The sequence below is a fragment of the Triticum aestivum genome, chromosome 6A (assembly GCF_018294505.1).
Source record: "Triticum aestivum cultivar Chinese Spring chromosome 6A, IWGSC CS RefSeq v2.1, whole genome shotgun sequence".
Taxonomy (NCBI): Eukaryota; Viridiplantae; Streptophyta; class Magnoliopsida; order Poales; family Poaceae; genus Triticum; species Triticum aestivum.
The window spans coordinates 41,248,195-41,275,234 of record NC_057809.1 but is presented as its reverse complement, the minus strand read 5'-3'; the positions used below and the strand labels follow the sequence as shown (position 1 = coordinate 41,275,234).

General features: G+C 45.0%; 3 protein-coding genes across 18 annotated transcripts; 1 reads left to right on the top strand and 2 right to left on the bottom strand.

The window, feature by feature from the left end:
• The first annotated feature begins 924 nt into the window (after window positions 1–924).
• LOC123129399 (F-box/FBD/LRR-repeat protein At5g22660) lies at window positions 925–11,033 on the top strand. Its single transcript, XM_044549581.1, has 7 exons — window positions 925–974; window positions 1,478–1,603; window positions 1,702–1,963; window positions 8,695–9,357; window positions 9,488–9,649; window positions 9,737–9,890; window positions 10,744–11,033. The coding sequence occupies exons 1-7, from the start codon at window positions 925–927 to the stop codon at window positions 10,758–10,760; spliced, it is 1,434 nt and encodes a 477-aa protein (XP_044405516.1). The 3' UTR covers window positions 10,761–11,033.
• Window positions 11,034–12,761: 1,728 nt separating this feature from the next.
• On the bottom strand, window positions 12,762–17,089 carry LOC123131901 (uncharacterized). Its single transcript, XM_044551612.1, has 3 exons — window positions 16,552–17,089; window positions 15,624–15,708; window positions 12,762–14,893 (listed from the first exon to the last, which is right to left on the bottom strand). The coding sequence occupies exon 3, from the start codon at window positions 14,859–14,861 to the stop codon at window positions 12,885–12,887; it is 1,977 nt and encodes a 658-aa protein (XP_044407547.1). The 5' UTR covers window positions 14,862–14,893; window positions 15,624–15,708; window positions 16,552–17,089; the 3' UTR covers window positions 12,762–12,884.
• Window positions 17,090–23,070: 5,981 nt separating this feature from the next.
• Window positions 23,071–25,646, bottom strand: LOC123131899 (uncharacterized). 16 transcript variants are annotated; one of them, XR_006464367.1, is made up of 4 exons: window positions 25,255–25,646; window positions 24,198–25,152; window positions 23,971–24,112; window positions 23,071–23,440 (listed from the first exon to the last, which is right to left on the bottom strand). XR_006464367.1 is itself a non-coding variant. In XM_044551610.1 (4 exons), exons 1-4 carry the CDS (start codon window positions 25,487–25,489, stop codon window positions 24,065–24,067), a joined length of 309 nt encoding a protein of 102 aa, XP_044407545.1. In that variant the 5' UTR covers window positions 25,490–25,646; the 3' UTR covers window positions 23,071–24,064. The 16 variants fall into 16 exon arrangements, 3 of the variants coding, with proteins under 3 accessions (XP_044407545.1, XP_044407544.1, XP_044407543.1); XR_006464362.1 differs by having other exon boundaries at window positions 23,071–24,112; window positions 24,198–24,299; window positions 24,838–25,152; XR_006464365.1 differs by lacking the exon at window positions 23,971–24,112 and having other exon boundaries at window positions 24,198–24,299; window positions 24,838–25,152.
• Between the last annotated feature and the right edge of the window lie 1,394 nt (window positions 25,647–27,040).

The following is a 27,040-nucleotide window of genomic DNA, read 5'->3' as shown; positions in this document are numbered from 1 at the left end:
AGAAATCCAACGGTGAAAACGGTTTAAGATTTGAACTCATGGTTTAAGAAATAAAACATTTTAAATAAGCAAATCTACAGAAAAAGAAAAAACTCTCAGATTAGGACAAGTGACGCACATAGAAGTGGTATTTAGAAAGAGTAATTCTTAATTAGTGATTTTCAACAAAACACAGATAAATCAAATTGTACAATAAATCTGGTCGACTGAGACATAGCTAATTCTCATTGGATCGAGAATTAGCACAACCAAAAAACTAACGCATCTTATATTTTAGAACTGAGGATACATGGTGAAGCATCGGAACTGCCTTAACATCTTTAGAGAGATCCAAAATGAGGGAAAGAAAGGAATTCTAGGCATATATCAGATCCTCCTCGCGAGTGATTCCACCTCGCCATCAATCGAATCTCCTCCCATGTTGGAATCATCTTAGATAGAGATTCTTGGCAAAATAAGACTATCAGTCAAGAGCTATAAAAAGACCAAAGTATTATGTCAATCAAGAGCTATAAAAAGACCAAAGTATTTTATTCAACATAACATGTACGTACTATTTTCAGGACCACTAAAAAGCTATTAAAACTTCTGGAGGATGCTGGCGCGGGCTGCTTCCTCGTCCAAGGCAGTGCACAACACACATACTCCTCCCACACCGATGACGGGGCAGCAGTTTAACCTCAAGCCTCCAACTCCGACGGATCCAAGCATCCATTGGCTGACATAATGGATTCTCATCAGACCGAATCCGAGAGCCCATTGGCTGACACAATGGATTCCGCTAGATCAAATCTGACCTTAGTCGGGCGCACTTCTCACACGAGCAGCGAGAGCCTTGCGGTCGACCAAATCCTCCTCGCCCCCGCATGGGACGATGTCCCAGTCGACGGATCGGGAGTGTCTGGATCGGGTCCACTGTCCGCCATGCCGGAGATGGCCGGAAGAGAGTTTGGGGGCCGGAGTGGAGTTGGACGGTTAGAGTTTGGTTTGGGATGCGGATGAGGACAAATATATGTGGGGTTTAGGTAGGCTACCGTGGATCGGACCCGACTTGCCGGACACACCCATGCGCGTTCGAACCTCTTCATGTCGCCTTAGATTTTGGGCTGGATACGAAGAGTGTCGGTCAATCCAGGCATATGGGACCAATATGAGATTTTTTTTATCGATTAGTGAACAATCCATCCGTCGGGCGTAGGGAGGGGGTAGTGTTGTGTTGGGCAAAGCTCAGTCCGACACATGCTAATTGTGGCAGGCACGACACGGTCCACGGGGGCATGTTTAGTAAGCGGGTCATGCGGTGCCGGCCCACGTGTTGCACCTCCAGGCCCAGGCACAGCCTAGTTTAGACGGGCCGGCACGTTGGCCCGTTTAGCCGGTGATGTGCTTGGCCCATGGCGGGCCGTGCCGGCGTGCTCGCGGGATGGCCCGGCCCATTTGAGGCTAGATGATCTTACTAGTACTACGGCTTTGACAGCCACTCACCTCCAACGATTGTCTCAAAAAAAAAACCTCCGACGAATTTGAAAAGGAAAAGCCGGAGTCCGACCTCCGATTCTTGTGGCGGCGAGTGGAAATCTGGATTTGCCGGCGGGCAGGCAAGGTACGTGAGGCGGCGGCGGCGCCGCAAAACTTTATTCCGTCTCATGCATGCCCACTCTCTCCACCCTCTCGTCGTTTGATCGTTTCTCTGCTACGCAGCGCCGACGACGCCCACCGTCTGTTCGACGGAATGCCTCCTGGTAGCGAGGACGAGAGTGCGCCCCTGAGCGCCACCGACCGCATCGGTGCACTCCCCGACCATATTCTCCACCACCTGCTCTCTTACCTCCCAGCGCAGGCAGCCGCGCGGACGTGCGTGCTTGCCTGGCGCTGGCGCCACCTTTGGAAGTCCACTACAGGCCTGCGCATCGTCGGCCTTGACGATGAGGAGACTGTCCAAGTTCAAGACCTCCGGAAGTTCATGGATCATTGTCACGCCTTCCTCCAATTCGGCGGACAGCGAGTCGCCGGCTCCAGACTCCCTGACAAATGGACCGGCGAACGACGATGACGTGGACGATGAATAGTTACTGTGAGCTGTCGCGTGGGTGTGTCCCACCTGTAAGTGTAGAGTGGTATAACTAGGAGATGAGCAGTGGTGCTCGGGGTGTGTTGTAATTGAATCCTGTGAACCTTCTCATCTTTTCAGCTGATAATCTCATCCCCTTTCGTCTGATATCTCATCCCCTTCTCCAAGCTATCCTCTGATCCCTAGATCTCCAGATCGGGACACCACAATTGGTAATCAGAGCCTGTGATTGCTCCCCTCGCGCTCACAATCCGAGATCAATCCGTAAAATTCCACTACGAAAGGTGCCTTGATTTGCTTCGGCTCATCGGCTCGAAATCCTTAGCGGGGTTGGATTCGATTCAGGAGAGCCGCGACGACGCTGTCCAAGATCACGAAGCCCTCGGCGCAGACGGAAATTTTGTTGGGCACAATGGAGAAGATGCAGGCGACGTTGGATGAGATCCTGACCCGCTTCACCGCCATGGATACCACGTCAAGACCGTCTCCGAGGAGGTCACCAGCCTGCGCAAACAGGTAGAGGAGTTTGGCGACGAGATGTACCACATCAAGCGCCGCGTCCACGACACCGGCAAGTCAACCCCATCGTCCTCGTCCGCGCTGCATCAGGAGACCGCTCCGCCACCTGCCGACAAGGGCCATGGAGTGCCGCTGCTCGTCAATAATCATCCGCCGCTGCTTGAAACTCCTCAACAGCAGCCGTCCGGATTTCACACCGCGCTGTCATCACCACATGAGCAGGATGTGCGGCCCACCCTCCACGCCCAACCAGATCAGGAGGAGTACCGGCCGCGTCAACCACGCCATGATTTTCCACGTTTCCATGGTGAGATGCCCCTGCTTTGGATAGACCAGTGCTTGACTTATTTCGAGATGTACCGAGTGCCTGTTCATCACTGGGTCAGTACTGCTACTCTGTACTTGGATGGATTGGCTGCGATGTGGTTTCAGGCATATAAGTGTTTGCATAGACGTCTCACTTGGGATGAATTCACGGGTGCTGTGGTGACTGAATTTGGGCATGACGAGTATGATGTTCAGATGACTAAGTTGCAGCAGTTACGGCAAACCATGAGCACTCGCTGGTTTGTCTCTCAGTTTGTCTTTGGATTACGAGATGAGCTTCGTGGACCTGTGAGATTGCAGGCTCCTACTAGTGTTACTCGCGCTGCAGCTTTGGCAAAAATTCAGGAAGAAGAAGTGGAACACATACGACCCAGAAATCGTCCCGCAGCTCCAACAAAACATCCACCACAACCTGTAGCAGGTGTGGTGCATACACCAGCTCTGGGACGAACAGAATTGCCTCGCCGTCAGGGCAATGATGACTTTAACAGGGAACGACAGATCCATGATTTTAGGCGCGCCAATGGTCTTTGTTTTAAATGTGGGGATAAGTATTCCAAAGAGCATCAGTGTAAAAGATCAGGTCAGCTACTCACTATTGAAGTTGGAGAATTTGGTGAAGTATTATCAGATGATGCAGTGATTGCCCTGGATCTCTTGGAAGAAACAACAATACCCGCTACTTGCTATCATCTTTCTGTGCATGCTCTCGCGGGAACAGAAGCTTTGGAAACAGTTCGCATTCGTGCTTTGGTGGGAAATCAGGTGATGCTCTTGCTTATTGAGTCTGGCAGCACACACACGTTTGTAAATAAGAGCTTTGCAGAGCGTGCTGGTTGCACTATTCAGTCAGTCCCAACAGTTTCAGTTAAGGTAGCAAATGGACAAATTTTGTCATCTGATGCTCAAGTACAAGGGTTACAGTGGTGGACACAAGGATCTACATTTGTAACTGATATGAGGGTCCTGGAGCTTGGGGCCTATGATGCCATATTAGGCATGGACTGGCTAGAGCAGTTCAGTCCTATGATCTGCCATTGGCGTCAGAAAACATTAACATTCGATTATTTGGGAAAATCTATTACACTGCAGGGTGTCCTTTCTAAACCACAAGAGTCACTCCGGGAAATGTCTGTGGAACAGTTAAATAAGTGGATTTCGGGGAATGAGGTCTGGGCCATGGCTATGATTGATCCTATACATCAAACAACAGAATCTGTACCCAACATAGTGCAATCAGATATGCAGTCTTTACTCGAGGAATACCATGATGTTTTTGATCAGCCCACTACTTTGCCACCACATCGTGCCTTGGATCATTCGATCTCGTTAGAACCAGGAGCTCATCCAACAAACAGTCGCCCCTACCAGTACTCTCCATTGCAAAAGGACGAGATCGAACGTCAGGTCTCGGAAATGCTTGACAGAGGGGTGATTCAGACAAGCATGAGTCCATTCGCGTCTCCGGTGCTGTTAGTTAAAAAGAAGGACGACACTTGGCGATTTTGTGTTGATTATCGTCACTTGAATTCCATAACTTTGAAGAACAAGTTTCCCCTACCGGTCGTTGATGAGTTGCTGGACGAATTGGCTGGCACTAAATTTTTCTCCAAGTTAGATTTACGCGCAGGATACCATCAAATTCGCATGAGGCCAGAGGATGAAGAAAAGACAGCCTTTAAAACACATCACGACCACTTTCAATTCCGAGTGATGCCATTTGGATTAACGAATGCGCCAGCCACATTTCAGTGCATTATGAATCTCATTTTTGCTAAATACCTCCGCAAGTTTGTGATAGTCTTCCTAGACGATATCTTGGTCTACAGTTCATCTTGGGCAGAGCATTTAGAGCATCTGCGTCTGGTGTTCGAAACACTTCGCCAGGCTCAATTCTTTGCTAAGTTATCCAAGTGTTCTTTTGGGCAGAACAGTATTCAGTATCTTGGCCATATTATCTCTGATTCCGGTGTTGCAACCGATCCCGAGAAAACAGTGGTGATGGAACAGTGGCCAATTCCTAAGACAGCAACTGAACTACGAGGATTCCTTGGCCTAACAGGTTATTACCATAAATTTGTTAAACATTATAGTCTGATTGCTAAACCACTGTCTCAACTTCTGACCAAAAAGGGTTTCTACTGGAATGAACAAGCAACACAAGCATTTCTTGCTCTGAAACAAGCTATGGCACAGGCACCTGTCCTGGCATTGCCCAACTTTTCCGAGCCCTTCACCGTGGAAACTGACGCTTGTGACACTGGAGTGGGGGCAGTGTTAATGCAGAAAGGGCATCCAATTGCATACATGAGCAAGGCTCTTGGGATACTTAACTGTAAAATGTCCATCTATGAAAAAGAATTCCTTGCTGTGATTATGGCTGTGGATAAGTGGCGTCCTTATTTACAGCGCGGCCCATTTCAGATAGTCATCGATCATAAGAGCCTCTGCAACCTAGAGGATCAAATTTTGACTACTGATTTGCAACGCAAGGCAATGGCCAAGCTCGTGGGTTTACAGTTTCAGATTAAGTACAGAAAGGGCAGTTATAACGGTGCTGCCGATTCCTTGTCTCGAGCGGGCCATTTATTGGAAGCACATGCCATTTCCACCTTGCAACCTGATTGGGTCCAGGAGGTTTCCAATTCCTATGTCACTGACACAGTGGCCACTCAGTTATTACAAGAATTGGCAATTCAATCTCCTAATGCAAAAGGTTATGCATTGAAGAAAGGCCTAATTACTTACAAAGGCAGAATGTATATTGGTGCAAATCTTGCCCTACAAACTAAGCTGATAGCAGCTCACCATGATACTGCAGTGGGAGGCCATTCAGGTATTCAAGCCACATACCACAGATTGAAGCAGCTGTATTATTGGCCAGGTCTTAAGGTTGCCATGGAAAATTATATCCATCAATGTATAGTGTGTCAACAAGCAAAACACACTAATACAAAACCAGCTGGCCTTCTGCAACCCTTGCCACCCCCCGACAGTCCTTGGACTGAATTGACAATGGATTTCATCGAGGGTCTTCCCAATTCAGAGGGTGCAAATTCAATATTGGTGGTCGTTGACCGCTTAACAAAGTATGCTCACTTTCTGCCCTTGCATCATCCTTTCACAGCAACTTCAGTGGCCAAAGTTTTCCTGGATAATGTGGTGAAACTACATGGTATTCCCAAAACCATTATCTCTTTTTCGAGAAAACACAAAAGAGTTGCGTTTCATTGCATTGAACAGGAAGACATCGGGGGTACAACCTCCAGAAAGGAGGGACACACACACACACACACACACGACCGTCCTCACCAAGTGACTACAGCTAGGTGAGGAGGTGCCCTCAACTACAGACACTCAACGACATTAGGCCTCGCCCAGCCTTGCCTCCAGCCAAAATGGCGAAGCACCGAGACTCGGAGCAACAGGGCAGCATCGCTGCCATTGCAAGACACTTCCAGGGACGAATGCAGCTTCAGGACTGCCCAGGCCGACGTACCTCGCACCCATGTGCCTAGAGAGTCGGCGGGTGAAGGCAGGGCCTGATTGGAACTGGTGTAGCATTCATTGGGGAGCGCCAGCGCAGGCAAACGTTGCGACCTGCTCCTTGTGTAGCAGTCTACGCCAGAGCGATGCATCGCCAACCACCATCTGTCGCATCAAGAACTCCACTTGCAGCCAAAGCAGCGCCATCAAGAGGGGAACGGCGTTGAGACGCCGCCGCTGCCCGGTCCGGGGGGCCGGACCTAGGATTTCTCCCGGTGCTCGAGGAGGAGGTCCGGTCAGGGTCATGCCAACGCCTCCAAGGAGGTGACAGCACCCTCGGGCGTCGCCGTAGACAGCGCAGGTCGTCGCCGCGCGGGGATTTCGCCCCGACCCAAGAACGAAGACCTCAGATGCAGTGGCAGACCGGGCATGGCGCAGAATCGTCGGAAAAGACCAACACACATGGGGGAAGCCTAGAAACGTTGTCGTCTCAGGAGTGGGCACCGACCAGCGCAGCTCCAGCAGGCCGGCCACCATCGGGAGCGCGTCCAGCAGGCGGCAGCAGCCACCTGCACCGCGCCGCCGCCACGCTGGCCCGCAGCCTCCGCCGCCAGGATCCGCCGGGGCACAGCGGAGCAGCAACCGTCAGGGTGGCCGTACGCGTGCTTACTAACCCAGCGGCAACCGCCGGCGGCGGCCGGGAGGGGTGGGAGGAGGGAGAAGGGTTAGTGGGGGCAGAGCCTGGGCGGGCTCGTGCGGCCCAGATCTGGGCGCCCTCAACTCTGCCGCACGCATCAGCGGCCGGCGGCCGCCATGGCAGCGCCACCGCGCACGCAGTCCACCCCATCTCGACCTCCCCGCGAGCAAACGGCCGCCCGCCGCGCCACCGCGCGCTCCCGCCGCTCCAGCGCGCCCAGCAGCAGCGCGCGAGCACACGAACGAGGGCCCCGCCGCCGCCGTCCACCGGTGAGGGCTTTGCCCGCCGGCATCCTCCGGCGACGGCGAGGAGAGGGAGGGGAAGGAGGGGAGCCTGGGCGGCGGCTAGGGTTTCGCCTCCCGAGTCGCCCCTGGGAGCGACGCGGGGGCTGGGAGGGGTCCCTGGTCTCTGATCGTGATAAGATCTTCACTAGTAAGTTTTGGAGAAACCTGCTGCAATCCATGGGTATTGAGCTCCACTACAGCATCGCTTACCATCTGCAAACCGATGGTCAGAGCCAACGAGTAAATCAATGTTTGGAGCAGTATCTTCGTTGTGCTGTACAAGACAATCCTCGTCATTGGCGTCGTTGGCTATCCATGGCAGAGTTCTGGTACAATTCCAGTTTTCATACTGCTCTTCAATGCTCACCATTCCAAGCTTTGTATCACATTGCCCCAAATTTTGGAGGAATGCCTAACCTTACCGTGTCCAATGACTCGCCAGCTGCTAGTGTTGTTATCGACTATAAGGCACAGACTGAACTTTTGCGTGCTCAGCTGATACGAGCCCAACAACGCATGAAGAGCTATGCTGACAAGAACAGGACTGAACATCAGTTTCAACCGGGTGATCAAGTTTTGCTGAAACTCCAACCTTATGCCCAACAAACAGTGGTCAATCGTCCATATCCCAAATTATCCTACAAGTATTTCGGTCCCTATACTGTTCTGGAGCACATTGGTGCTGTCGCATACAGACTACAATTACCAGTTTCAGCTCAGGTACACCCAGTCTTTCATGTGTCCCAATTGAAGCCATTTACTCCAAACTACACTCCTGTGTATACGGATATTCCTGCCGTGCCGGATTTGACAACAGTAGCACCGGTACCTGTTGCAATCCTTGATCGTCGGATGGTACGCAAGGGCAATGCAGCAGCACCTCAAGTTCTCATTCAATGGGCACATGTTCCTCCAGAGTGTGCTACCTGGTAGGATTACTATGTCGTCAAAAGCAGATTTCCTGAAGCTCTTCTGTGGGACGATGAGCAAGCTCAAGCGGGGGGCAATGTCACGCCTTCCTCCAATTCGGCGGACAGCGAGTCGCCGGCTCCAGACTCCCTGACAAGTGGACCGGCGAACGACGATGACGTGGACGATGAATAGTTACTGTGAGCTGTCGCGTGGGTGTGTCCCACCTGTAAGTGTAGAGTGGTATAACTAGGAGATGAGCAATGGTGCTCGGGGTGTGTTGTAATTGAATCCTGTGAACCTTCTCATCTTTTCAGCTGATAATCTCATCCCCTTTCGTCTGATATCTCATCCCCTTCTCCAAGCTATCCTCTGATCCCTAGATCTCCAGATCGGGACACCACAATCATCTCCTGGTCCTGCGTGAGCGCACCGACCTGGATACCGTTGAGATCAAATTCGATCTGTTCAATCATGACGACGAGCCCTATGTGAACCTATGGACCCGTTTTGCTGTGATTTGCAAAGTTCAGGTGCTCACCCTTCATATCCATGACGAGCTTGAGTACCTCGACCTAGAGGACCTGCCTCTTGTCTCTCGGCATCTGAGAACACTGAACCTTCATGGTGTAGCCCTACGAAAGACGTTTGTTGATTTTGCTAGTTGTACAGCATTGGCAAATCTGAAAATAGATGATTGCTTCATCAATTTCAATGAGATATCGTCCTGTTCCCTGAAGCATTTGAGCATCACTAGCTGTCAATCTGATTTGGATTGCCCGGTCCGTGTTTCTGCTCCCGGCCTTGTCTCTCTGGAACTAGAAGACTTTATTGGTATAACCCCTTTGCTTGAAGACATGGCATTACTAGAAGCTGCATGTGTGAATCTTAGCGTTGAATGCAAAGATGTCTGTTTGAATTATGACTCTGGTGTTTTCTGCGGAGCTAATGATAATACATGTAAGAATTGTGTTCCTGTTAGCGACGATTGCAGCAGCGATTGTGTGCTTCTGGGTGGTATCTCAAGTGCTAAACACCTCAAGTTGATATCTGATACTGGAAAGGTATGCCACTTGTCTTTAACTTCTTTATGCAATCCCTTTCTGTGTTGCACTATCTACATCATTGCTGGATATAGGCAATAAACTGATCACATATGCATCTTGATTGTTTACTTTTGTATTTTCTTTCCAGTTCATTTTCACAAGAGATTTGAAACATTGCCCTACATTTAGCAAGTTAAAGACTTTATTACTCAACAATTACTGGTGCGAGGCTCCTGATTTGGATCCACTATCTTGCATTCTGACAAACTCACCAGTTCTTGAGAAGCTCACTCTTGAACTTTCTCCCGAGGTATAAATCTTCTAAAATGGGCAATTGCTGCACTATTAAAGTTATTATCGATTATCCATCTTTGTTAAATGTTTGTGTGTACCATAGGCGCAAAATCCTAAACTGGAGATAAAAGGAAGCTACTGTTGCATGGAGAGACCGTCTGCAATATCAGAGCACCTCGACATAGTTGAAGTCAAGTGTGATGTGATCGATGAGATAATTCTTAAAGTTTTGAAGTTCTTGTGTGCATTTAACATACGTAAGTTAACTAATGACACTTGGCATGCTCTCTATATCCTGAAATTAGCTTTAATATAAGCGAAAAATGTAGAAAGCATGCAGTCAATACGAAACTTCTGAATTATGAATGAAGAACAATTTGTAGGGATTCCTTATTGTTTGAGGCATGAAAAATCTGGACCACGTCTGGTGATGGGCAGAAATGAAAACTAATATAATCCATTTTGTTGTAAATAATGTTTAATCTATTTGTGTTGTAAAAACTGTTAGTTGTGGACTTGTTGATTAGTTGTGGTTTTGTGGGTACTAGCACAAATGTCTGATTCTATTAGTTCAGGGTGGTTGTACAATATCTTCACTTGTTTCACTTGTTGATTTGCAGTGAACAGTAACTCAAATGCATAGTAATACAATATTTTGACTCATTGTGTTGTTGGATGATTGGTTCTAATCAATGGCAAACTTTATGGTCTAAAGTTGGCACTTGGATTGCTTGTGATTCTGGCACTTATATTATTCCCTGTTTTATTAGACTTTCCTGGGGAGTCTTTACAGTTTGAAAATATTTTCTTCAAAAATAAGTCTATACATAACATGTCTAGCAGTGTATGCCATGATTTGCTTATTCACATTTCCTTTTCGATGAAATTGATTTTAACATTTTCTACATTCTCATTTGGGAGCAGTTTAACTAGATGTTCTCATGTTAGATTATCAGCTAAAGAGTTTGTGCCCAAATTAATGTTAAAATAAGCTACACCTGCTAAATGAATCTCCATCATACATTCATATTTCTGTTGTCGAGTAACTGAGCTTTTTTAACACTAATGCAGAACACCAGACTCTTACATTGTTTTTTCATTTCTGTGCAGGATTCAGTTTCGAGTAAGGGTAAGATCTTGGTTGTTGTCGGTCTTCCATGTCTCGGCCATTAGGAAATTCAAGGCTTAAGCATATATAAGCATCTTATGCCAACTCTACTTAGACGAACGATGTAGAATCCCCACTATATAACTTATGACCTTAGACCATCTTGCTGGACTTGGTTTTATGGTATCCTGTTGCACCTAAGCGTTTCTTTGTTGGCTTGTGCCCATGCATGTTCTGTTATGATGGATCTGTATATTTTGTCTCCTGAGCTAAGACATGGATGTTTGGAAAAGTGAAACAGGAGGTGTAGAGTGTAGAGTTGCGCACATATGTTGCACTTTGACTAGCTGCTGTTGATTCATTTTTCTGATGTTGCTATATATCTAGGCAGAGAAAACTAAAAATGAGCTACAGCTCTGAACTTATGTTACCAGCAATGGGAGGGATACACAGCAGTTGCTACTCTGAGTGATCTCTGCCACCCGTTTTCTCATTCATCTCTGCTGCTGGCACCTATGGGAGCACGGGAAAGGCGTCATCTTAGACGACAAAACGCTGACCTATGGTAGTGACATCTGCTGCTCAAGTCGTAGGGTGCCCATGCTTGGGTCTCTTTCCCTGACATGAGGTGTAGTTAGGGTCGCCTCTCCTTCCCACGTGTCTGTTCTTTCGCAAGGTCTGTCACGTTTGTAGAAACATCTTGCTCAAAGTTGCCGTTTTCAATACAAATTCACATGCTCTCTCTCTTCCTCTCTTATATGCTTCAGTATAATGGTCACATGAGCTGCCCTACGTGATTGTGATCCATATGGTGAATCATATTGCTATGTGATGAACAATTACTTTATGATCAGATCATGATGTTTGATTAGAATGTCTATAGATGTATATTCCTGTTCAATTCATCAGTCCATCCATTTGCTAGTTTAGATGTCTCACCAAGGTTAATTTTTTTGCATAACTCCGAAGTGGCTATGTCTGCCATCCTGTAAAAGTTTGAATCTAAATTTGATCTACAAAAAAGACAAAAGTAAAAACAAATCAAAAGGCGAATAGTGTCACAAAAAGATAAAAATACAAAGACAAAATTTCAAACACTATTCATAATTGGATTGGCTTTATGTTCTATGTGTAGTTTGAATTTGGATCTAAAAATTCGTGCCTAGCTAGGTTTGCATGGTAGTAGATGGTAGATCAAGAACAACCCCTGTACCGAAATCACCAAACCACAGGATATAAAGGCAACAAGCACAGGATATAACAACCACACTATGCCATGCCACAACCAGAAACCAAGGAGATCATAGAAGGGTCGAAAGTTGAAATAGGGACGGCATGCGCGAGAATAATGTTTCCTCCACTAACGGTTATTGAGGATCGGCTAGGTTCCGGGTTTTACTTCTCTACCCGTTATAGCTATAGGGGATCAGTTAGAGTTGCCCTTAGCAGGCAGAGGATAAGAAAGGGTTGATCAAGCAATCGGTGAATAAAAGAGAAAAATTACAACCACATGAGCGACCTCCTTACGTTATGTCCCCAAATGGGTGCTCAATGCATTTTGTGCCTGCAATATGTCACTTTTAAACAAGTTAGAGACCTCGGTGACACACATAAACAAGTTTTAATGGCCCTCCGTGCATTTTACTTTTTCTTAATTTCAGTTTGTTTGGTTTTTAATTTAACCCGTTTCTTCGGTTGGTTTTGCGCATGACGGCGTTGCGCTGCGCGCAAGAGGCGGGAGGGAGATGACTAGTCCTATAGTAGTTTGAAATTTGCAAATTGTCTTAAGGCAACATTATGGAAAAGACAACTCTTACAAAATCATTTATTTTTTAGTGTCAGTCAAATTTTTTTTTTGCGTGTGTCAGTCAAATTACAATAGCCTCCTTTCAGCATATACAGGTATAGCTTAATTGAACCAAAATAATAATTTTAATGGATGATATAGTAGTCCTGTGCAAATATATCCATATCATTCACACACACACAACAAACTCGGGTCGTGTAGTTTTCACAGCCATTTCCTTACCGCTGCAACTGCAAACATTGCACAAAATATATTACCAACAAGTAGTTCAATAAATCATCCGATTTGCTCATACATGGAACTAACTAACAATGCTTGACGATCTGGAGTTCTGGACTAGACATGGAAGGCATATAGCACATGCAAATTTGTGACGGGATCATCAGGCCTGCCATTTAGCTCGACACGATTAAACGTGACATCCCCAAGATCATGCTGCGCCATGAGCAGCCAGACCAAGGTGAGTAGCTCCCCTCCTCTGGCCAGCTGCGCTGCGTGAAGCTCCGTCCTCGACTTGCCGGCGGCGTAGATGAGAAGCCTCACCCAAATCCCGGCAAGCTCCTTGATCACCTCCTCTCGCTGCGCCATTGACCATGGAAAACAATCATAATTGCCATAATTAGCCTTGAGATCATCTCCAGTAGCACGCAGAATTTCATCCTTGCTCTTCTTCCTAGTCGATGTAGTAGCAGTGGCTGTTAAATGCATGTCTAGAGCAAGCTCGAGACTGATGATAGAGGTGACCTGCAGCAAAGAAGCAGCATCTGGGTGGGCAGTAATAAGGTACATCATGTAGTTGGACAGCTTCTTGCACATTTGGGCGGCCGCAATTGCGTCGGCGCTGTATGATTTCATGTCATCTGCACTAGTCGACGCCAAGATAACCTCAGTGACAATGTGCAGCTGACATACGGCAGAGAGAAACGCCGTGACAAATGTCGATCCTAGCTTCTTCAGAAACGGCATCATATGTGGCCACTGCCGAGGCTGTTGGTCATCATCATCCTCATCATACTCAGATATGATGGTTCGTATCTCCCTCAGGACACACTCCATGAGCTTGTTGTCCACAGTCTCGTACCTGCAATCTAGCCGCTTGCTCACCCAAAACAGCTTCTTCCTTACATCTTTAACGCCGATTGCTGTCGCCGCCTTCCTCATCAGACTCATCACCTTTTGGGACAATGTAGCTGACTCATCTTTGATGCCCATGTAGTTTACACAGCTATACTGCCCAATTTTTCCTGACCATTTCGGCCTTGTCACTGATAATCTAGTAAGAGACCATGAAATCCTAGCCAGCCTACCGTACCTTCGATCCTCCAGCCACAACCATGTCCAAGGTGAAGCCATCAACACAGTAAACACAGCACAAATTTCTAAAAGAATTCCTCCGATAAATAGGATGTAGGTGATGACAATGTCAGCCTTACCATACAACCTGCTTGCTGCTTGTTTCTTGCCCATGACACCAAAGATCACAAGGGCAACAACAGTGGACAACTGAGAGATTAAACGTACTAAAATACCACTCCTTGTTCGAAGTAAAGTAGCCTTGGTGTATATATCATTGTACAAGAGGCTGAGCTGTACATCCAACAGCTTGGCCACAAGGCCACTGTCATTAAGTCCAGCTGGGTCGAGATTACTGGGTTTTTCTCCTATTTTGTAACTCGCCGTACGCCTTTGGAAGTACTCATACTGGACGCTCTGGTCTGAAACTAAAGCATAATAAACAAGCTCATGATCTTTATCACTCTTGACCCGTTGTAAAATCCTCTCTTGATCATTAAGTTTAAAACCAGGTTTCCTATTGTCATTCTGACTCGCGTACATGAGAGCCATTGTTCGCTCTCCATACTTGATTATTCCGGCAATGAACAAGAGAAGAGCAGGAACAAGAAGCTGCACATTATTGCGCAAGCTAGTCGATTTCCAGAATACATACAAGGCCAGGCTAACCTCTAGGACCAAGTTCAGCAAATGCCTCAACCACAATTTGTTGTCCTCCATGGAGAAAGCAGTGATGGTATCCTGCCCACCGAGATGAATGAGGAGGAAAGGAGTCCAAAAGAAAACCAATGGGTGGGTTTCCATTGTGCCATTATCCTGATGTCTTGAGAGGTACCCTAGGGCATAAATTGCTACCATGTCTGCTCCCAGATATGCTAGCCAAATGGTGCCCCTAAGCAACCCATTGGTGCTACCCTGTCGAAGGCTACCAGTGAAGAAGAGGAACACTTGTAGAACGAAGCTAAGAAGCACAATCAACTGGATTTGCCACAGATTATACAGTTCCAACAAGCTATCCATTGCTAATCTCAATATTTGCTATGTCACTGAACCTGGAGATACCAAAGAAGAACATATAATTAATTTTAATATGTATGACTTACCAATCAAACACATATTTTCCCAAACATGTTAGTATGGAATTATATCCATATGGAATATCTTCTGCACTAGATGAAAAGCGTTCTGAGGTACCATTGAGGTTGAAAGCATAGCTTTAGAGGCAATATTTTGCAACACAGGTGCTTACAACTACTCATGGTTCTATAAGTGTGGCACATGCATGGCTATGTATGGTTTTGTAAATGGTCATTACCATTTAAGATAGAGGCACAACTATAGTGTAAATTAGGTTGTGCTAAATACTCACCCCTCTCATCCAGATTCGTAGCTAAATGTAACTATATTTTGGGACAGAGAGTAATTGATAAAAATGTTGATTTGTTATGTTATGTCGTTCGCACCAGCAGTTGGACAACCATTGAAGGCTAGTCTGACCGACAGCTTCGCCAGTCTGAATAACAAGGGGCATGGTTAGACCAAGAGTAGCCTCGAGTGGTTTGTTGAAGGTACTAGTCAGAGTAGGTTCTAGTTAAACCGCTTAGAACGATGGTAAGGCCGGCAGGGTCCTAGGCGATCTCGGTTTCTGTTGGCTTTTTGGTGAATCCGACGTGGTTTTCATGTTTACGATTTCTTATTGATTTATATGTGTGTATAACAGTATAACAAAATAGTTGTACTCACAAGTGTAGAAACAATATAATATGGTAGGTGGTGACTTGCCTTGCTCAAGGTCTTCACGAATATTCAAGATATCTGCTTCCAGAGAATATTTCGATGACGGAAACTACACACAACAATCAAAAACCTACACAAAAAACAAGAAAAAGATTCCATTTAGAACAATTAATATTGCCATTAGGTAGATCTAAACTGTTTTTAGAAGAAAAAAATGCAAGTGGATGATGGATGAGGTCAATGGGAGCTACAGATAACTACATATGAATTTTGCAAGACTAAATGATTTTTAGGACAAAGAAGGATTTACTTTAACTATGGAAAAGAATATTCCCAGGGTACAAGGGCCGGACCCACATGTCTGTGACCGGTTCCAGTTGGGGCCTTGGGGGAAGCGCCTGGGACACCGCCGTTGACGGCAACAACGGCGGAACAATGACCCTGTTTGGATAAGCTTTTCTGGACCTCGCTTATCTGGCAAGCAGGCTTTTCTGATAAGCCGCTATCTAAAGAATCTGTTGTCTGAATAAGCTGCTATCTATAGAATCCATTGTCTGAATAAGCTGGGTGTTTGGCAATCCTGATTATTTTCATTCGATTGTCTGTCTCAAGTGTTAAAATGACCTAAATGCCCCTGAGTCTGATAATAGCTCCATTTTGTTCTGAAAACGAGGGTAAGTTAATAATTATAATATCTTCTGAGTTTCTTTTTGGAACATATAATATCTTCTGAGTTTGTTAAGTAGAAATATTACAATAATGTTAGTACATACTTATAAAAGTCCAAATTTACCAAAAGATCACTAAATTGGACTAAAACATCTACAAGTACCATCTACCAAAATTGAGAACCAATAGCAAGAAAATTTACATCTACCAGTACCATCAATCTACTAACAATATATGAATCTTGGCACTAACAGCAAATCCCTAACCAGGCAGGACCTCATCTACAAGGTCAGGACAGATTTACCTCTTCTTGGAGGCCGCTGGGAGAGGGAGGCCGCTGCCGCCGGGCCCAAATGGCAGCGCTGCGCCGCGGACAGCAGGGAGACCACGGGACGGCGACCGACGGCGCTAGGACTGGAAACGGCTGGAAGGTGGGCGCCGGCGCAGAAAAACTAGAGGAAGCAAGGGCGCCGGCTTGGATCTACAGGAGGCCGATGGAGGGGCGCCGCAAGAGGACAGGGCGACGCGGCTCTTCGCGATGGGAGCAGCGGCGGCCGCCGCGAGGAAAGGAGGGGGCGCCGCTCCTCGTTGCTTCTGCCCTCGCTCTCTCGCTCCACCAGGCACCGGCAGCCCCCGGTCGCGCCCCTCCGCCGGCAGCTCCTCACCACGCTCCTCCACCGGCGCTCCCCAATGTAAACTCCAAGATCATTAAGTACTCCCTCACTAAAGAAATTAGTGATGTAAACCCTCTTATATTTCTTTACAGAGGGAGTACTACAGTAAGCACATTGTTTATGTTTAGATCTACACTGCAGATTGTAGGTTGCTCAAAGACTAATGGAAGGAGAAGCTTGTTTAGCTCAAAGACTCACCGAAGGAGAAGCTTGTTTAGCTTGGGCTTGTTTAGCCTAAAGACTCACTAAAGGAGAAGCTTGTTGAGCTTGGAGTGGAGCACATCCTAACTCATGGAACTATTTCAAATGTGTCAAATAGGTCCTTGAACTATGAAAATCGTCAGATAAGTCCTCAAAATGCAATGTGTGCCATTAATATTTTCAACTATTTCAAAAATATCCTTGAACTATTTCAGAGGTGTCACGTAAGTACATACTTATTGCACTTCGAAAGGCCTTCGAGGATCTGGATGACACTTTTAATAGTTCAAAGAACTACGTGACACTGCTGAAATACTTTTGGATCTGTGATGCACTTCATTCTTTAGTTTGATTATACAATAATGGCAAATGGATCGGTTTGATTAGATGGACCTTCAGTATTTTGTTTTAAATGTGTTGTTTAGTAATTTCCTAGACGGGTTCTATAGTGCAATCGCAATCTGCTGACAATTTAAAATACATTGGGTTCAGTATCTCCTTAGATGTGGAATATCCTTGAAGTGCTTCATTCTTCTCCAGAGGCAGATCAGGTAGATGAATAGCCATTTATTTTCTTCATGCAAACGGAAACGGGGTTGCTTGTATCAAGAGTCCAGACTACACAGTATCTTGTTGCTTGTTGGTTGGCTAATTTATGATGTTTACACTTGATGGGCAAACTGTGGTGAGGAGACATGTCCAAGAGCAGTATTCAGTTACAAGCTTAGTTGTCTAGTGTTCAGAATTAGTTGTAGTTCAGTTTTGAGATACATGCAGTCATTGTATTAGAACCTCTGGTATAATCTCTTTGAGATACATTCAGTAGCAGGCTCGCAAGTGGCCCGCCACTAACTTGCGCTCCCCCCCGGTATAAATATGTCGTGGTGGGGGGCCAAAATTTCACAAGTCTGTTTTCTCGCAAAGTCTTAAACGACAAGACGCAGGGTGATGCCAATGTTGTGATCTCTTTCCTCGACATGAGGGGTAGTTAGGGTTGCCTCTCCTTTCCATGTGTCTCTGTTTTCTCGCAAGGTCTCACATTTGTCGAAACATGTTCCTCAAGTTCCCGTTTTCAATTCAAATTCACATGCTCTCTCTCTTCCTCTCTTATATGCTTCAATGTAATGGTCACATGAGCCGCCCCACGTGATTGTGATTGGTATGATGTAATTACCATGGTGAATCCTATTGCTATGTGATGAACAATTAGCTTATGATCAGATCATGATGTTGCATTAGAATTTATAAACGTATATTCTTGTCCGATTCATTAGTCCACTCATTTGCTAGTTTAGATGTCTCAGCAAGGTTTTTTTGTGCATAACCCCGAAAGTGGCTATGTCTGCAATCCTGTAAAAGTTTGAATCTAAGTCCAGCCTAGAAAAAGACAAAGTAAAAACAAATCAAAAGGCGAACAGTGTCACAAAAGATAAAAACACAAAGACGAAATTTCAAACACTATTATTAATAGTTAGATTGGCTTTATTCTCTATGTGTAGTTTGAATTTGGATCTAAAATTCATGTCTAACTAGGTTTGCATTGTATAGTAGATGGTAGATCCTGAACGAAATCACCAAACCTGAGATAGTCGGCACCAAATAGAGCTCCAGGGCTTTTAAATTCGTTCACACATCAGTTCAACCAATATAGAGCAACAACCACAGGATATAACAACCTACCACGGCATGACACAACCATAAACCAAGGAGATCAAACGGGGGCCGAATGTCGAAACTATAGCGATTACGGTAAGGAGGCAGCATACGGTCGATCTCCCAGAATTTACAGGGTGACGGATATCTACCACAGGAAACGCAACCCATCAGGCACGAGATGCTACGAGCATGTATGTGTAGCACTTCAGTTCATTTCCACACACACCCTAAAGCAACCATCATTTGATTAGACCCACTTGTTATCGACAACTCTTGCTGGGTGGTTCAGTCCCCTGCTAGTTCAGTGTGTCTTCTGGAGTCGCCGCCGGAGAAGCTAGAGTCACCTCCTGCTTGGTGGTCACTGTCAGAGAAGCTCCAGTTCCTGCCGGTGGGTCTGGCAGAGTGTCATCGCCTGGATTCATCGACTGAGATGCTTTAGAAATGCAGAAAAATACATAAACTTGTTATCTTGCATGTTATGATACACTAGTAGAAAACAGAGCTTTGGTCACAGCTCAATGTACACAATAGTCCCGGTTGCATTACGAACCGGGACTAATGTGAGCATTAGTCCCGATTCGTGCGGCTAGGGCGTCGGGAAGACATTAGTCCCGGATCAAATCGGACCTTTGGTCCCGGTTTGAGACACGAACCGGGACTAGAAGGACATCGCACCCTTTAGTCCCAGTTCGTGTCTCAATCCGGGACTAAAGATTAGACCTTTAGTCCCGGTTTGAGACATGAACCGGGACTAAAGGGTGCGATGCCCTTTAGTCCTGGTTCGTGTCTCAAACCGGGACTAAAGGGGTTCGTGTCTCGAACTCTACTCCCCCTCCCGTGTATCACCATTTTAGTTTAAAAAAACAAAAGAAAATGATAAAAACTTCAAAAAATAAAATCCTTCGAGATGTAGTTATATTACTACATCTACTAGTTAGGAAAATTAAAAAACTTAAATTTGGACATGTTTTGCAAAAAAGTGTTATGAAAAAGTAAAACGGCTATAACTTTTGCATACGATGTCGAAAAAACGTATAATATATCAAAATGTTCAGCACAAAAATCCGCATCCGATTTTGACTGCCGTAGGCCGTTTTGAAATTTTTTAGAGTCCTCAAATTCTAAAAGGAAAGAAAGTTATGCTCAAATTTCAGTTTTTTTTGAATTTTGGTTAAATCTGGTCAAACTATGGTCAAACTACTTATTCAAGAAGTATTAGTGTTACTAAATAATTATTCAAGAATATTAGTGTTACTAAATAATTATTTCAGTTTTTTTAAATTTTGGTCAAATGTGGTTAAACTATGATCAAACTACTTATTCATGAAATATTAGTGTTACTAAATAATAATTATTATTTAGAATAATAGTTTCAAACTAAAACAGTGAAACGTGTGACTTCATGCTCAAACTAAACTCCTGAGGTTTAATAGGACATCTTACTATTGTCAGGAAAACAACAAGTGCAGACTTGGAAACTAGGGGGAATAGAACTCGGAAGTTAAGCATGCTCAGGCTGGAGTAGTGACAGGATGGGTGACCGGCCGGAAAGTTAGACGATTTGAAATGATGAGGGGTGATTAGAGATTAAATTATAAAATAATTCAGAAAATTGAAAATTGAGAAAAAAATTCAATTTTTTTTCAAAATTTCCCTACGAACCGGGACTAAAGGTGGAGCTCCAGACAGTGGTCACGTGGAGGGCCTTTAGTCCCGGACTAAAGGCCCTGTGAAACCAGAACTAAAGGCCCGTTTTCTACTAATAATGGGATGCCAAATCTCTTTGATATATAGGTGAAACTCATGATAATCAAGTACATGATCCGTGTAGTTATGCAAATGATGATTATATGCATCAACGTAGGGTAAAAAGTTGCTAGATATATGGTTTGTGTGACAGGGATTATGGAAATTTCAAAAGCACCTTATCTGTAGAATCTATTTTCTTATGTCAAAATAGTTTGACAAAACAACCTATCCGAAATAATTACAAGTGATGGGAAGGGAGAATGAGTAACAAACTAGTTTTTGCAGCTTATGAATTATGGATTATGGATTATGGTAATACCAATTGAAAAACTCATTATGTATGCTCACTTTTAGATTTGAGGTGTTTAGTAAAGATTAGGTATAATCACTTTTAGATTTGAGGTGTTTAGTAAAGATTAGATGAAGAGAGACTCCAGTCGGCGGATCCAAGTACATCACGCCTGATGATGATGCAAATGTACGTATATAAAATTATTCAAAGGTAGTATACCGTTGGACGCATTTTGTGATCCACACGGCGTAGAACACCAATTAAAGACGCATCGGCACACAAAAAACTAAGGCAGGCGCACCCAACTCCTGCATGCATGTGTCGGCATTCTCTGCACCATGCTCTTGAGCTGATACAGTAATAGTACTAGCTTTCGGTCGTCGATCGGGTCGATTCCTTGCGTGTTGCTTCAGTATTACTCCCTCCGTTCCGAATTACTTGTTTTGGATTTGTCTAGATACGGATGTATCTAGACTCATTTTAGTGCTAGATATCTCTGTATCTAGACAAATCCAAGACAAGTAATTCAGAACGGAGGGAGTATTTAGTAGCAAGTGGGTGGCCAGCGGGTCCTCCTTTACTTTGTCTCTCTTTTGATCTTTTCCAAAGCACCAGATAACCCCAGCAGCCTTTGCCTGCCTCCCAGGTCACACAGAATCTTTTTTTTTTACACCTGTGTTTGGTGGTCTGTGAAGTTACAAAGAGCCCATGTTTTCTTTTTTTGAGAATCACAAATGGTGTTTGTTGGCAGGGTGCACACAACTTGATAACCTTGCATTAGTAGTGTACACATGCGGGCGGACGCGCCTATATCTCGCCTTCAGCGAGTCTGGCTTCGGACTCGCTGAAGGGGCGAGCGAGCTGGGCCGGCCCACGAGCGCGGGAGGCCACAGCCTCTTTTTCCTGTTTCTTTTTTTATGATTTATGCTTTCTTTATTAATTTATTTTTGTACTATTGTTTATATTTTAAAATATTTTAAATATATATTACAAAAACACTGTTCAAAAGACATTTGAAAAATGTTGAAAAAGTATTTCAAAAATGTTGAACAAGTATTTGAAAAAAAATGTTGATCGTGTATATAGAACTGTTGAATAAGTATTTTAAAAATGTTGAACAATTATTTAAAAAAATATTGAACAAGTATATAAAATGTTCAACAAGTATTTGAATTTTTTTGAACAAGTATTTAAAAGAATGTTGATCATATATATAAAATGTAGAATGAAAAACAAAAAGAAACAAAGAAAAATAAAAAATGAAAACTGAAAAAGAAAAAAAAATGGAGAAGAAAAAAGAAAACAAACAAAAAATGGAGAAGAAAAAGGAAAAGAAACAAATAAAAACCAAAGAAAACTAACTTGAATAGCTCAAGTAGGATTCACCCCTTGTTCTAATAGCGAAGAATACTTGGGCGGAGTGGTTATCTGAGCACGGGATCTCCCGGGAGACCATGGATCAATCCTAGCTTCTCGAACACATTTCGTCGACAAACCCCTCCCGCAGGCCAAGACGACGCCCGATGAGCGTCGAGACATCAGTTCCACATTTGGAAATTGGGTTGACTTCTTTCAAAAATGAAGTTGTTCCTTTGCTTCCACATTTGCCATGCCCCTATGATGAACACTAGATAAAGTTGTTTGGGAAAGATTGTCTGAGTGAGTGTGAGAGACGCAACACTCAATGGATATAAGCTTTTCAACATTTTAGTTATTTTATATGCCATGTTCTATCAATCTAGTGGCTCCATCATAAACGGAAAATAGGTTCCACGCTGACAAGGGATTTGTTTTCCACTGTGCTCATAAGCATAGAACAACATTGGGGGACGACTTGTGTAGAATCTGAGCTTGCTGTACAAAAATAGAAAAAAACATCCTGGACCACTAGATTGGAGATCAATGGTGCAGATTTAGGTGGAGGGATCTCAGCCCACTTACTGTAGGTTTTGCAGAAAACCCCCTGCTGGCAGTTAGACATGACATAGGACATTTGCATTATGCACCTCAAGTCTTTGTGAAATACAACTATTTTCAGATATGAAATGTGCTAATGCCCATATCGTCTTAGTCTGAAACAACTGGTCTCATATAAAATCTGAGCAAATATTTACTGCGTGGAATCCAGACACAGACACCACTAATTTTTCAAGAGAGTTGAACATCTTGGTCACTGAGAAACGACAATATATATCACAAATATTTTAGCACATGAGATAATAAGTGATCCCGGGTCAAGTAGAACCACACGTACATGTCAAACTGGAAATATAGCAATTTAAGGATTGATAGCTGCTCGGCAAGCATTTCAGTACTCGAGTACATGAGAACACATCACAAAAGGCTAGTAGAACTGGAAGTAGAGCAAATTAAGGACTGGAATTATCAGTGCTTAGCAAGCATTTGAGTACTTGAGTACATGTGGCATACAGATTATTTTTAGTATATGGCCGGCAAGACCAAGTGGTAAAGACTGAAATTATCATCGCCCAACAAGCATCTTGCTGGTACAAGAACGAAAATATCTATCATTTTGCCTCGTGTTAGTGCTTCCTGGCAATCGAGCTTCCTGCTGGGAGAGAGATGACAACCTCCATGGACACTTGATCAGTTCGATCTACCTAGGTAAACACACCAAGTAAATAGGGGTCAGTCAGAACCATATACCAAGTAAATAGGGGTCAGTCAAAAACATATACTAAATAGCATATCTTGAGAAGAGAAATAATCATTATATATGTCCAGCTTCTTTCAGCACTCCAACCTAGGAAACATAACTTATACTATGTCAAAACTTAGGTTGAACCTCAAACATATTAATACATATGTAACCAATCAGGATAACTTTGTAGGTCAAGCTGGCTTTCCAGCTTCTACAGGGGATTTTCCAAATAAAATAAAATGGCATGTGATAGTTGGATATGTCTAACAGAGAGAGTACAAATTTTTTGTTGCAGCATAATTCATTATTTCATTATAGACCTACAATAAATGGATTATAATTCCAAGGTTAGTTAAAAGCACAAATGAGAACGACAAATAAGTGGCATTGAACAATTTAAAGGGAGTTTTATGAATGCCCTGCAGATGCAAATTATTATTCAAATTTGATAGCTATAAACAAAACTTGATGGCATGCATTATATTATACCTTGTAATAATAAGAAAACCACAGCAGCACGGGAAAATATAAATGAACAAGATGCCAGATAGGCTCATGCCATGGATGAAGGATTAGTACTAAATCACATACACACATCCTTGATTTTGAACACTGTTGACCGATTCCATGGCTGCAAACAATTTTTTTATCAACCAACATCACACAAGGGATTAACATAATGTTAGATACATCAGGATATCTTGACTTCCTCGTACCGCTATTCTCACACGTGATAGTGCTGGTGCACATGCTGCGATCATTGGAATTGAGGGCTCTCCTAGCGGAGACATCGCACTGCTACCCTCCATTACTGGATCCTGAGATGAGACTTGCAAATTTAGACTGGGGATCATCTTTTCCATGTCAAACTTCTGCCACATGGGCCATATCAAAGGCATGGCTTATGGGAAGCATTCTATTATAGGGAAATGTAATTAATTACTCTGGTACAAAAAGCTAAACAAAAGGACAAGAAAATATTCATGTGCATAGAAATACTGGAGTGAGCACCCAGCCAATAACAAATGTCAAAATTTTGGGGATGAAAGATCAGCAGTAAGCATTAAAAAGGAATTGCCAACCCAAGGAATCCCCTAGCAGAACATGCAATGGCATATTTGTGTCTATTCATCGCAATAGGAGGAAAAAGGATTGCATGCAATTGACAAAAGAAAAACAACAATAATTAGCTCTAGTGGGAACAATAACTGTCACAAGTGTGAGTGATTGGACATGGTGATGCCTTGTGCCACTGTCGAAATAAGGAACAGATCAAAGAAGAAAAACATCAACTGTATATATGCATCTGAATATGTATCTTTGCATGGAGAGAAAAAAATAGCCATTGTGTCTCACGTGTGTGCGTGTCGGCTTGCCGCTGAAGAATCGACGAAGCCAGAGCAGCCTACTTCCTGTACTAGTGCATCTCGCCGGAATAGCTAGATTTGCTAGTGTATTGCTTCATGCTAGAAATCGGTTAGCGTTTATGTACAGTCGGTACACGTGCTGCTTCTGGTAGCAATACACAATACCATAACTAAGTCATAGCACTAATCAACATGCTGCTTCTGGATAAAATAAGAATCCAACCAACATAAGCATCACCAGAATGGATCTGCTTCTATTCTACTCAAGCTGCTGTTCATTCTTCTGCTGTTACTACTCCAGCAACTGAAATGAAAAGGATTTGACATTAACAAGTAGAAAGAATATAAAACTATGGAGATGTAGTATCAATCTACTAGCTAATAAAAAATTAACATTTATATTTACCTGCAGAACGAAGAACCGTGGCGGCCTGTTCGCAGAACCAGAGAGCGGCCGGCTGGGAAGGAGGCGAGGATCCACGAGCGTTGAGCTAGTGCTGAATCGCGAGAGGGGGTGGGGGTGGAGGAGGACGGCCGCGAGCTGATCTGGGAGCCTGAGAGTGGGGAGGAGGTGAGGAATCCGATCTAATCTGCCTCAAACTGCGCCACCTGCGACGAAACGGCTAGGACCTAGGAGCCATCGGAGAGGAGATGGATCAGCATCTTTGCTGCTCGAGCCCGCCTAGCTTGGCTCAGGATCTTGGTCGTCGCCGTCGCCGCCGCCGCCGAGAAATTTTCGATCCTGTGTCGTCGGTGTGTAAGGATTTGGTACAGACTAGGGAGGGCACCGAGTGCAAATTTGCTTGTATGTTGGACCTCTTTGCAAATTTTGTGCGAAGATCCCTCCATCCAGACCCGTGCCATTGATCTCTCATCCAATGGCCCAACACCGTTTTTTCTATTTTTTCACTACAAGCTCCGATTCTACACAAGTCGTTCCCCCAACATTGTCCCTCTCCACTGAAACAAATTTCAGATTCTGCATCTCCTCGGAAAAAAAAGGAAAATCAGAATTTGTACGGGCCAGGACAAGGATAACTGTATGGTAATCACAAACTTCTGTACTTCAGTGGCATGCGGCCAATGGAAAAGACAAAAGAATGCTAAAGCGTCTTTTAAAACATCCTGGTACTACGACAAAAACAATTTGTAATGGCAAATACACAAAAGTGCTTCAGTAGCGGGCATCTCACAGCCTGTTACTGAAAATGGTCCAACCCGATGAACCACAATTGAAAATAGAGGGCATCATGTGGTGGCACATTCAGTAGCAGTCGCCCAAGTGGCCCGCCACTGACTCCCCCTCCAGATTTGCCATGCCCCTATGATGAACACTAGATGAAGGAGTTTGGGAAAGATTGTCTGAGTGAGTGTGAGAGATGCAACACTCAATGGGTATCACACGGCCAATGCGGATCTCCACCCGCCGGCGCCTGACCTTAGCGCCGGGGTGGTCCGCTCCGGTGCCGGCCGGATCTGGATCGCGATTTTCTTGCCTCCGTGCAGATGACGGAGGTGAGGACTCCTCGACGGCCGAGACCTCCGAGGCATCGCGCCGGCGTAAGACTGACGAGGAGCTGGCCGCCGAGTTTTGGGCCGACATTGGGTATCCTACATCAGCCTCACGAGTATGGGAGAGACCGTCTTCTAGGCGAGGATCTGCTCAGAAGGATGGTGCACAAGAGGTAAACGGTTCTCCGACCTCGCCGGCAATTCATTCGCGGGGGTCGCCGCCGGCTGCATGCCGGCACGTGAGGTCTCCGGCTATATCTAGGCCTATGGTACGACCCTGGATCGGACCTTTCCCTGCCCCCAGAGTCTCTCCCTCTCGTACTCTGGGAGATGCCATGCCCTCGGCCGGCTTGGCGAGGACGGCGGTGATCACGCCGACGGCGCCTCCGATGTTTCCTGCGACTGGAGTTTCGCCGGACGAGTCGGGGCGGTCGATAGGCCTGGGCCCTCACCCGATCTCAGGTGCGTCACATCCGAACCGTTCTTTACGCATGGTTAATCTCAACCGTTGGTTGTTTCATATGTGGAACAGGGACACTCCTCGCAGAAACCCTAACCTTCCTCGATCCTTCGTGGCTGCCGTCTGCTCGGGGATGGGTCGCGACGCGTCCGCGCCGCCGGGCTCTGGGCAGGTCCGACCTGCAGCCGCCGCGCCGATGCCCTCGGACGCCTCCTCGTCT

Excerpts from the sequence above, each read along its gene's own strand:
- LOC123131901 (XM_044551612.1), bottom strand. The coding sequence starts at position 14,861 with ATGGATAGCTTGTTGGAACTGTATAATCTGTGGCAAATCCAGTTGATT.
- LOC123131899 (XM_044551608.1), bottom strand. Across the intron at positions 24,300-25,254 it reads CACGGTTCTTCGTTCTGCAG|GATCCAGTAATGGAGGGTAG; the intron begins GTAAATATAAAT and ends GTCTCATCTCAG. Across the intron at positions 23,437-24,197 it reads TATCACGTGTGAGAATAGCG|ATCGAACTGATCAAGTGTCC; the intron begins GTACGAGGAAGT and ends TTACCTAGGTAG.
- LOC123129399 (XM_044549581.1), top strand. The coding sequence starts at position 925 with ATGCCGGAGATGGCCGGAAGAGAGTTTGGGGGCCGGAGTGGAGTTGGA. Across the intron at positions 1,604-1,701 it reads TTTGCCGGCGGGCAGGCAAG|CGCCGACGACGCCCACCGTC; the intron begins GTACGTGAGGCG and ends TCTGCTACGCAG. Across the intron at positions 9,650-9,736 it reads CTCTTGAACTTTCTCCCGAG|GCGCAAAATCCTAAACTGGA; the intron begins GTATAAATCTTC and ends TGTGTACCATAG.